This window comes from Paramisgurnus dabryanus, chromosome 6, assembly GCF_030506205.2.
Source record: "Paramisgurnus dabryanus chromosome 6, PD_genome_1.1, whole genome shotgun sequence".
NCBI classification, from domain to species: Eukaryota; Metazoa; Chordata; class Actinopteri; order Cypriniformes; family Cobitidae; genus Paramisgurnus; species Paramisgurnus dabryanus.
The window spans coordinates 9,435,696-9,448,013 of record NC_133342.1 but is presented as its reverse complement, the minus strand read 5'-3'; the positions used below and the strand labels follow the sequence as shown (position 1 = coordinate 9,448,013).

Genomic DNA, 12,318 nt, shown 5'->3' with positions numbered 1-12,318 from the left:
CTGTCTGTCTGTATGTATCTGTCTGTCTGTCTGTCTGTCTGTCTGTCTGTATTTCTCTGTCTGTCTGTCTGTCTGTCTGCTTGCCCATCCATCTATCCATCTGTCTGTCTATCTGTTTTGGATTACACTTAGTTTTAGGGTGTGTGTAGGTGTATGTATTTGTGCGTGTAATGGGTTGAATATTGGATTCTCTTAGAGGGTGAGTAGACACTCAGTGGTATTTAGGAATTTATAAGGAGCGGCTTTTCGTTGTAGGGGATCATTTCTGAGGGTAATACACACACATTTATCTAGATGTCCAAAGAGGAAAATACCAGAGACATGTTTCCATTGTTTTAATACAGTTAAGTATAATTACTAACCCACACCTTAAACCTAAAAGTGAAAGTTCTGCTGCAGTTTAGAATAAAATTCTGCATTTAAAATTAATTTTCTTTATATTAACGCAAAAAAATTATCACTTTGTTTACTTTACAGTACATATACTTTATATGTATAGGTTTTTACAAGTGAAGACATTTTTGGTAAAAATAAATAATCCTAAATCTGCCAAATGACATTTTAACTGTATGTTTGTATGTGCGTCATGTTCACAGTTGCTTTTTTCTGAATGATTATAAATTAAACAAGAAATATTTTGGTAGTTCAACATATGGTATTGAGTTTAAATGGCTCTTTATAGCTGTAAGCATTTTAAATGCTGATATTATAAAATAAGATTTTCAATTAAAGTTCTGTTGGAGGATAGCAACCTTATTGACAGAGAAAGTCCCATAATCTCTTCAGCACTCACAGACACACAAATATAAGCCAAACAAGACCACAAATCACAGTAATTTTGCCATCATGTTGAGGATGTATTGATATATGTATTTATATCAAGCATTTCATTTTTAAAGAAGCAAACACTTAATAATAATCAACGTCTGTGTCCGAATACCCACCCATACCCCTATTCACTATTACCTACATTAGTTTACTAATATACATTTCAAAAACAAACAGTTCTAAATAGCACCAAAAGGGGTTCTTTGCTTGTAATCACAGAATAACCATTTTTAGTGCAATATACTATAGAACCGCTGAAGCACATGTGTAGAACCTATAGTGATATAGTGGTGCTATATGGCCCCCATATGGTACACAGGTGCTTCACCAGTGCTATATGGCACTAAAATGGTTCTTCCATTATTACGAACAAAGACCTACTTTTGGTGCTATATAGCACTGTTTGTTTTTAGAGTATAATTTACTCAAATGAGTGAATGAAAACAAGTAAGTGAATTCGGATACTTAAGCTTGCCGAAAGCGCTGCAGTGTGTGTGCCGCCATCCGATGAGATGCAGTAATTCATTGGGCATGAGCATCAGTAGGGGCTACCTGTGAGTACACTCATTATTGCGGTGCTTTTGGGATTGAATGAGTGCACTCAATAATGTCCACTATGATTACGGACACCACTAAAAATGGATGTTCCCTTAAATCGTGCACTATTGATGGGTATTGGGAGCTATTTCGTACACAGCCATAGACTCTTAACATATTTTAAATGGCAAACATTGGACAGAAATAAATGTTGTGACATTGGGTAGGCTACTGTAAGATTATTCAAACAGTGTCATTAAGAATTTGTGCCATAATCAAAGCTAAATACAAGCTGTACAATGAAATATTAAGGCGGAAAACTTTTTTTGACATCATCATCTCTAGTGGCAGGCTCAGAAAAGCGAGTCAAATCCCCATATAGACCCTCCATGTTAAAATTCTCAATGTTACAGCAGAAAATAATATGTTTACAGCCAGGTACAAAAGTGGTTTTGATCTATATAGATAATTTTGCATTCATGACAACTGTGAGGATGGTGATTTTCTATTTAATTTAATTTTAAACTATTTTATTATGATTCGATGGTTAAATGGTTAAATTATGATTTATCATTTTTTTAAGTTTTTAAGTTGCCAGCCAGCATTTTTCATGATTTTCACAAAAGTTTATTGCCTTCCAGAAAATGTTCTTCTTAAAATATATAAACATATGGGGGTGGTTTCCCGGACAGGGATTAGACTAGTCCTAGACAAAAAATTTTTTAAAGCTGTCCAAACTGAAAACAACTTGCACTGACATATCTTAAAATACTCCATTACCCTTTGTTTTTGCCTCAAAAAACACACAAGTAATGTTTTTAGTAAGGCATGCTTGTTAAAACTGGTTATATTTCCTAATTAGTCCTGGCTTAAGCTAATCCCTGTCTGGGAAAACACCCCTATATCAAATAAAGAAGAACCTCTGCTTTCAAAAAAAAAAAAAAAAAAAAAATTCATCCTACATTCATTTGTTCTCTTCTATCACCTCTGATATATGGGTAGGTTTCTTCAAAAAGCTGAGATAATTCCATTTTTGTGGAGGACTTTTAAAAAAGATCAGATTCAGAGCGATCCTCAAAACATACATGGACATACAGCTGTTTGCCCTAGGGCGATTCTTCCAGGTTTTATAAGCAATGGAAGTGACATGGGTTGACGCGTTTGCCAAGATGCGATGACCGGCTCCGCCCACTTTTGGCTTAAAAACGCTCTTCAGAAACATACAGTTGACGTCACAGACACCATGTCCATGTTTTAAATATTTTATAGCAAGGACTCGCTGCCAAGATGGTTACTGCAGGCCCCGCCAACTATTGGCTTAAAAAATTCTCTTCACAAACCTACGAGTGACGTCAATAGGACTGAAACTGTGTAACGCTCCGCAATTCTTTTAAATCAAGGAGTGTACAAAAGTATAATAAAGGGGAAGATGCTCACCTTTAAAACAGTAAACTACGAAAGCAGAATATAAAGACACAGACACCAATACCATTTAACTTGCCCAAGTGTATTATACAAAATAATCAAATATATACAATAACAACATATACAAGATAAACAACGATTTCCAAATAATACCATGATTGTGTATGTGTGTGCGTGCGTGAAAGTCTCAAGTTCAATATATTTACAAGAACGGATCAGTCCAACCGGTGAAGGTCGCAACCAGAAGCATAATCCATAAAAAAGTGAGTGTGTGAAGGTGTCTTCCCAGGTGAATAATCCAAAAAATGATTAATTCCTCAGGGAAAGATAATCCTTATGATGACAGCTATTCCTATTCAGAATATAACGGCGAACGCCTACCATCCAATAACACGCTGTCCCGCACGCCGGAACCGGCGCCATATATGGCCAATCCGGAAGTCAACTGGCAATCTCACCCGTGACGTGAGATCGCCGTGCAAACTCTCGCGACAGCTAGAGACGGTACAAAACACAAACAGAAGGGACAAAAAACAGTACAGGTGGAGACGATAAAGACCTATAACAACACGCTAACATTCACAGCGTATAAATAGTCCTCTCCATATGTGGCTACGCTACAACTGTATTGGTGACACACACATGTAACTAAGAGCCGATTTGCTGAGATTCAGGCCACACCTGTTCATGTGTGTGTGTTGATCTGATTTAAGACTTTCACACAGAAGTAGTGCCCTTAAAGAGCTCTTTTGTACATGGCCTGTGACTTACAGTGAAGACAAACCTGCTGAGGCTCCACCTGTGAAATGTCTGTATTTGTGTATACGTTAAAAATGTAATAAGTGAAAAAGGGTTCCTTTAATTCAATCATTTAACACTTAAATACAGTTAAATAAATCTAATATCTTGTTCTGTCTCACTTTCTCTGTGTGTCCTTTTACAAAGCCCCTAATATCATTACATCCACACGGCCGTCAGAGAGATGGATGAAGGAAAGAGAAAGCGAGAGCAAAGTGCGAAGGGTTGTAGTGAAATATCGCGGGGTCAAAGAACTGTGACATGAACAAAAAAGCAGTGTATCCACCATACTTGTATTTATATCATATACGCATACATTGTACCTTCTTCTTTATGCACTGTGCATACATAACGATACATTTACTGTTCCTACCTCCTTACCTCATGTGACTCTTGGTTTGATATTTTAATTAAAGCCACATTAAGTAGCTGCAAGACACAACAGATGCGTGTTACATGCTGTGTAATCACTTTTTTGCATTTGTCCACTCGTGTTGCCATAGTTTCCAAAACCAGAAACTGAAGATAGCGCAAATATTTAGTCACTAATAGGCCGTCAATTACAAGAAAGACAAGGGATGAGCCATTATTTAAAATAGGAATTTCTCTGGATTCACAAATTCTTGGGCACTTTTGGGATAATGTAAGTACACAACTGCATTAAGTATATCACACTGTGCAAGTGGTTTTTGGATATTTTATTACAAAAATCTTACATATTGTGGCTTTAAAGCAATTACATATAAACATTCTTAATTCATTACATTGAGTAACCAAACCTTGTACAGTAGTGGTGATTGAAAACACATCTCTAATGGAGACGATAACTCACGTCATCCTTAACTTTGGGGTTTGTAACTTTTGCATATCGTTAACATGTACTAATACACACTTACACACCAGAAGAAATTTAAAATTATGAATCAGACCATAGGTGCTCTTTAACATGCAGAATACATTTTGATCAATAGAAACTAAAATCCCTGATATTCCATGACTTAGATAAAAAAATATAAAATTTCCTCACTTTAAATGCCTGGAAAAGACTGTCCATGATATTCCAAAAATTCCATGACCCGTGGGAACCCTGATATCTATTCTGACAGTATTTTTACAATACATGCGTGATTCTCACGAAAACTTGGTTTTAACAACGTCAAGCATGAAAATGTAAAAATTGCTTAAATTTACTTTTTTCCCACCAGACATTGAAAAACAAAGTCTGGAGTAAATGGGAACATTAATTTAAACACTTTTACTTATCATTTAACACTTTTTGTAACATAATTAAAAAAATTAGTCCTAAAAAATCTCATTACCGCAACAGTCAGAAAACATCAACACTGACATATTTTCAAAATGACATGACAAACCTGAAAGAACATAATTTGGAGATTCTGCACATGCATTTAAAATCAAAGTATTATGCTTCTATTAATTAAATTAACATTTAATAAGCATCTGTTGCGGTAATGATAATCAAAATGTCGTGAAAGCATTCTGACAAGACAATATTTCAAATTAACTGTAAAAAATGATCTTACCTGGTAGCCATCTTGAAGTAACTGGTCCATGTGCTTGGTCACTCAAAATCAAACTTTATTTAAATTCTGTATGTGTGCTTAAACTGTTCTCAAAAAGTGTTGCGGAGGATGAGAACATCAGGCATGGACACATAATTTTCCAAATTTTTCTTCATTATTATTATACATGAATATTCAGTAAATATTTTTTCTGTCATCTTAAGTAGTCTAGCAAAACATCAGTTTATTTTTTTCTAAATATTTTTGTGTTCATTTGATTAAATTACAACATAACGCATGTTCAAACACATTGCGGTAATGACAATTTCAGCAGAAAATAAGATAAAATTGACACATTATAAATTCTTATGTTGAAATCACACATTGTGCAAGGTAGAACACAGTATTGTGTTAATTCTGATGCTTTTTAATATTACTATATTACACATTTTATAGCTAAAATCATTAGTGCCGTGGTGTTTCAATGGTTTCGTGAGAATCACCCACATAGAGTTCTGTGCAATTGATTTAAATGTACTAAAACCTTTTATTCAGAATGTCTTTATTCAGAAAGATGAAATAAAAATGCTTTTGTAACGACAAAAATTGAGCATAGTGAAATCTAAAGAGCTTTGAGAGGTTTCTGTGGATGCATAGAGCATTTTTATATCTTGTTATTTTATGTATTATTATTAACATGAAAGTGAATGGTTGAATAGAAAATTAAAGATAATGGTCATAAGTTTTCCTATAATGACAGTGGTCCTAGACTCTATTAGTTTAGGGAAAATCTGATGTTATCAGGACAGAGTTTTTTACATTAATCAAAAAAACCGTTTGAACAGAAGTCCGTCTGTACTTTTCAGTCATTCTTATTTCATAAGTAAATTGGAAACGTAAACTTTTACTTTTTTTAATGTCATGCCATAACTTTATTTTAAAAGTTACAATAACCTGAAAACTTCTGGACTCCACTGTTTTCAATAATTTTGTAGAAACACCACAGCAAACGCAGCACTTAAAGACAAGGTTGGATTGGTAACATCTGTATGTTTCGATGAAAAAAATGTTGCCAAGCACTGTACATAACATGCTGTAATGTCACGAAATGATCTAATGTGTTTGGGCATTTCAAAAGTATGATTCATGTCAACTTTATTAAATGTGAAGCACAAGGAGATATTATTTACAGCACACGGCCCTGTATTTCATCCTGCAAGTATTCGTCTCAACATAATCCCATTGGTGCAGTATAGGAAAGATCTTAAAACATGTATAAACAATTTTGGAAAGAACAACTTTTTTTAACTATAGTTCATTTATAAGCTATAAATCTAGTACCTTTATTAACTTTCCTTTTACTTTATTTATATTTCTAACTGAAGTAGGGTTGGATTGATTGATGTGTAAGCAGGTTATTGTGAGTTTATGATGATTGTTGTATCATGCAGCAGCTGGTTACATTGCCCTGTAGTTTATTTGCACAAGAATCGTGTAATGCAGGCAAATTGAAATCCAGGTATTGTATACACAAACCTCCGGTAAATACACAAACACACATGCACACCGTTTATACTTATTTGCCGCAACAAAGCAATTGAGTCATTCATTATTAATTGCTTTAATGCTTTGATATGACACTGCATTAATGCAGACAGAGCATCTGTGACTGCGCTAACACCTGTTACTAACCAACAGTACAGAGACTTAATCCCCATTACTGTGAACGCACCTTTAATGTGTTTTTTGTGTGTTTTCAGACTATTTCATGCAGCTTTTGAATCGTTCTGAAGCGTCGCTCCAAAGCTCCTTCCAGACGGGGTTCGGACCTCTCTTCTCGCACGTTACCAAGGTGTTTCAGGACCTGTACTCGGAGCTGCGGAGGTACTACAAAGGGACCAAAGTCAACCTGGAGGAGGCGGTGAATGAATTCTGGGCCCGTCTGCTCGAGAAGCTTTTCAAAGCTTTAAATCCTCAGTATAGCATTGAGGAAGAGTATCTGGAGTGTGTAGCCAAACAGTCGGAAACACTGAAGCCTTTCGGAGACACGCCGAGAGAGATGAAGACCAGAATCACACGTACGGTTTTAGCTGCAAGAACTTTCCTGCAAGGTCTGGTGGTGAGCGGTGAAGCGCTCAGGAAGGTTTCACAGGTATGAAAATTCATACTTTTGTCATTTCACTTGACTTTCTCATTCATCATCATTTGATTCAATTCAAATTCCCACCTACTAATTTAATGGGTGCCAGTGTGTTCCCGTAGCTCACTTGGTAGAGCACTGCACTGTTTGGATCCCATGCAACACGCATATGAATTGAATTCCCTATAAGTTGCTTCAGAAAAAAGATTATTTACACAATATTATAGAGCTTTATTTTTGTATTTATACATAAACTTCAACTTTACTCTAAGTTAGGGGTGTAACGGTACGTGTATTCGAACCGGACCGTTTCGGTTCAGGGCTTTCGGCACGGTGCACACGTGCACCGAATGGCCGAATGCATTTTGTGTGCGCCTGTGCGGAACATAATACGTGGGTTTCCGCACGAACATATTAAGTGGCGGAAGTCTCCGCGTTCAGCGCAAGTCTTCTGTCAAACATATAACATAGTTCGGCCCGCAGAAAGATTTTTATTTACTTAGTTGTATATCCGTTTGATTATTGATGTAAATGTTTACGTGTCGTATCTAAAAGCGCATGTTAAACGCGTGTCAACGCGCTGCTTTGTTCTTTCAAAATGCGTGAGAGGATGCGCGTCTTTCGTTGCTACGCATTCATGAGATGCGCTTTCTGTGACAGCGAGAATAAGGCATGCGTGATCAGATTTTTCATCTGCACCTCACGTCAATCATATCATTGTCACAATGCGATCAGCTGGTCGGGACAGAGAAGAGCTGTAACCCGGGCTTACTCAGCTGTTACTCAGCTGCGGAGGGGTTCGTAAGTAAAGTCACAGCTTACATTGACGACACAAGCAAAGATTAGGAGAAACGTGCAAAAGATCAAAGATGGCTATGTATGCAGCTCACTAATCTCAAAATGAGTGTATAATAAGTATATCATCATGTTGCTTGCTATGCAGTTACACATAGAGCAGTAATATTATTTTTATACAGAGATGGTTCAATACTGTGAGGTTAAACAATCCAAAATAAATCAAAACAGAAAATTTTTGGTGGCAAAAATGTAGGCTAATAGTTCATAAATGTATTCAGGAATTGAATTTGTTAGTTCAAGGTTTTAGTAGAAAAAGTTTAAGAGAAGGTTAAGAAAAGAGTTACCTACTGTTATAAAATAATGTAAAAAAGAACTTTGCAGTAGTCTTTTATTTATTATTTTTTCATTTTATATATATTTTATATGTTATATTTTAATAAAAAGTGTTTAAAAAAGTGTAAACAAATTGTAAAAAAAAAGTTTATAGTAATAAACAACCTGCAGTTTAATGTTTGCATTTCTCCCTTACTGTACCGAAAATGAACCGAACCGTGGCTTCAAAACCGGGGTTCGCACCGAACCGTGATTTTTGCGTACCGTTACACCCCTACTCTAAGTTGAGCCGTCGTGCCAAAGATGCACTGCTCAGAAGAGTTATGTGATCGCGGGTGTTGTCCACCTGAGTTGCATTTTCAATGAAACATGACACATCTTGACTGATCTGTCCGCTTACATTACAGATGCAAATGCATCTATCCGATTCATATCCGATTAATTTCCACATATGAATGAGAACTGAAACCGATTGGAGAATATCAGAATCTATGCACTTACACGTCTGTGGGTTATATCCAATCTGTGCCACTTGAGGGGAAAAATGAATTGAGTCACTACAAACAGGCAATAGGTGTAAATGTGGTCTAATAAAGGGATGAATTATTTTTCTTCACACAGGTTCATTCCTTTACTTTATCATGATTCATATGTCCTCTCTTCTCCGGAGATGTGAATGAACAGTAAAGGGAATCTAACTCTTCTTCCGACCCCTTCAAAAGTCAAGGTTGACAACATAGAGATACAGCCTGTAGTGCATATTGAAAAGGGCAGTGTGTGTGTGAACTGAGGAGGGAAATGATTGATTTGACTGTTTCAGCCTCCTTTAGTCTGTTTCAGTCAGTATGTTTCCATAAAGGTGGCTCTCTATTAAGGCAGCAAAATGGCTCAGTTTACACTGCTAAGGTCGCATTTAGACTGCATGTTTGAATTTTTTTTCTCTCACGTGGCACAAATTTGTAAGCAGGAAAAAAACGCATAGGTTCTAAGATTTACAGTATTCTTTGATCGGAAATAAATGTGGAAACAAATTGGACATGAATGCATTCGCATCCGCAGTGTCAGCGGACAGATCCGATATTTATGCTGAAGTTTTATGTTTTGTTACAGAAATAAAGCTGTATGAACTTGTATTTAAAGGACAAGGTGTAGTTTTTTAAGTATTTTATTAGTCAGAATCAATGTCTTTATTTATAAATATGTCATCATTGGTGTCAAATGACCTCTGGCAATGATCTGACTTTTCTTTGTAAGCTTAGAATTTCTTCACTTTATTTACATTGAACGGGTAAGCCCAAAAAGGCTTCCATGTCGTTCCACCGTATTGAAAAACTATAATAGCAGAGAGGGACAAAAAGCACTAGCCTACCAACGCGTTTCCACAACACGTTTTCGTTCGGAACACGTTAACCAGCTGAAACTGACATTTTCTGTAATACCGTTTGCAAGGTTTGAGCTGTGTTTAAACAAAATGTATTATTTATTCATTAAATAATGTAATTTACATTTAATATTTAATAAATTTTTGAAAAAATTGAGTTACTGCCAAAATCAGTATTATATCAGGTCAGTATTTAAAAGTTAATTCTTAATTTTACGCAAAATCCAATATCCGCCATGTTATTCTGTCATCTTTTCTCTCTTTTTTCCCAAAACGCGATAAACGCCACTCCTCCTTTTCTACAGAATGCAATAAATCCACAAATCACAGCGCACCATTCCACACAATGTAAACAAACAATGGTGGCACGTTGAGTACACAGAGTCCTAGTTTTCCTCATCTACTTTGTACTTCGTGATCAACAAACAAACAAAAACAAAATAATACTTTAATAGCATTGATAAACCTGTGATGGTTTTCTCTGACGGGAAAGAAACGTAAGCCATCAACATCTAATAATTTACGCGAGAGGCACTAGGTGTTAGCTTCTCTCGTGCTAACACATTGACCCCAGGGGATCTTATGAAAAACTTTACATAATTTTACTCAAAGTCAACGAGAATCACAGCTGATCGCTGTGAAAAATGTTAAGCGATGGCGTTTAGTATAACCGCGCAGCAATGACAGTGTTCCTAATATGACAAAGTAAGTGTTTTGATTAATTTTTTTAATCAGTGTGTACAACTGTTCAAATAAATTAATATAAAATGGCAAAAATGAATGCACATCTATACATTGATTGAATAGATTTATAGAATTTTGAAAAATAACGTCATGGATTTATTGCATTTTGTGGAAAAAATCATTCGTTTTTATAATAAATCTTTGAAAATCAAGTTTTTTATGTTTTTATAACCTAAAGTTTCTATGTGAAAGTTTGTAACAGAAAATAGTGGTTTTCCTTTTGTCACTTTCTTGTTATAGAAAACACGTTTTTACCGAAATTTGTCAAAATGGATTTATTGCGTTTTGAAACCAAACTCTTCATATATAAAAAATTCTAATTTAAAGGCTTTCTTTTTACCCAGCATACATGTTGTATGTTGCTTAAAAATAAAATGTATTGTGGCCAGTTAAAAAGTTATTGTTTGTATACGTCTGAAAATAACACTTTTTAGTCTTGCAATGGCAAAACCGCAATACTGTGAAACCATGGTATTTTTGCTTAAGGTTATCATACTGCCAAAATCTCATACCAGCCCATGCCTAGTTGCAACACATTTGGAAAAGCGAGGTGCTAGAGAGCACTATTCATTTGAATGTAAAATGCAATTTCACCACTAGATGGGGTAAATCGTACTTACTGTCCCTTTAAAGGAAAACACCACAGTTTTTCAATATTTTACTACATTCTTACCTAAACTTAAACAAATTAATACATATCTTTTTTAATGCATGCACTTAATCTTTCTACAGCGCATTGTTAGCATTTAGCCTAGCCCCATTCATTCCTTAGGATCCAGTAAAACATGGAAGTGTTTGGTGGCTTCTAAATTCATCTCTGTTGGGATCCTAAGGAATGCATGTGGCTAGGCTAAATGCTAACACATTCACGACGCTCTATGCAAAGATGAAGTTCACATATTGAAAAAAGATAGAAATGTTTTCATTTGTCTTAGTTGATTTAATAACAAAGTAACATATTTAAAACCGGTGGTGTTTTCCTTTAAATATTGTATAAAAATTTGGTCTTTGTCTATTGCATATCTCAATGCTCTACTTCCTCTGTGGTTTAAGCTGTTCAGGGTCTGAATGTGTACCATAAACGGTTTTGCCAAGTGTTTAGTGCAAATCCTGATATTAGATACAAGTGGTTTTCAAAAAAGAAAAAAGGTCAACAAATTTAAATTGCATGCACCACCAGCATTGTTTTAACACGCAATTCACAGAAGGACTTCGGCATCAGGTAAAGCGTAAATATGCAAACTAAATCTGTGTTGTCACAGTGCATTTTCCCTCAGGCTCGATCTGAATGCCACAGATGTCCATAATCTGCCATACAGCATTGCTGCCATTTAAACACCTGAATCTACAAAAGTTGATCCTCTTCTATGATTGCTTGAAAATGCATGCAGACAATCCTATAACATATTTTAACATCATGCAATAATAGCGTATAGCAATATCTACTTGCATCAAGTGCTGAGTTATGTGAATAATGATAATGAGGCACAGCTGTTTTTAAGAGATTGAAGCTGAATTATAGGTGGTAATTGAATAATACTGCTATATTCAACGCTGTCTCATCTCTATCTTTCATATTCAACCTTATATGGAAAGAAATGTTTTGCACTAACCCTTATTTTATACTTTCGTGTTCTCCAATAGTGGCCCCATACGTTGATTCTCTTGATTCTCGACTTTTTTGTTAAATAAACCTATCAATCATTCATTCCCGTTCACCATTTTATTCCTCATTCATTCAGTTCACCAATGTCCTTTCTCTTTCAAACATATTTCACGCTTAACAAAGCTGAGACATCCGCCACACTTTC

At 35.5% G+C, this 12,318-nt stretch overlaps 1 protein-coding gene across 1 annotated transcript in view; it reads left to right on the top strand.

The window, feature by feature from the left end:
• Positions 1 to 12,318, top strand: part of gpc1b (glypican 1b) — an 87,019-nt gene that overhangs the window by 58,073 nt on the left and 16,628 nt on the right. The window contains exon 3 of the mRNA XM_065262375.2: positions 6,872 to 7,263. Within this exon, the coding sequence (XP_065118447.1) occupies positions 6,872 to 7,263 (392 nt within the window). The remainder of the gene's footprint in view (positions 1 to 6,871; positions 7,264 to 12,318) is intronic.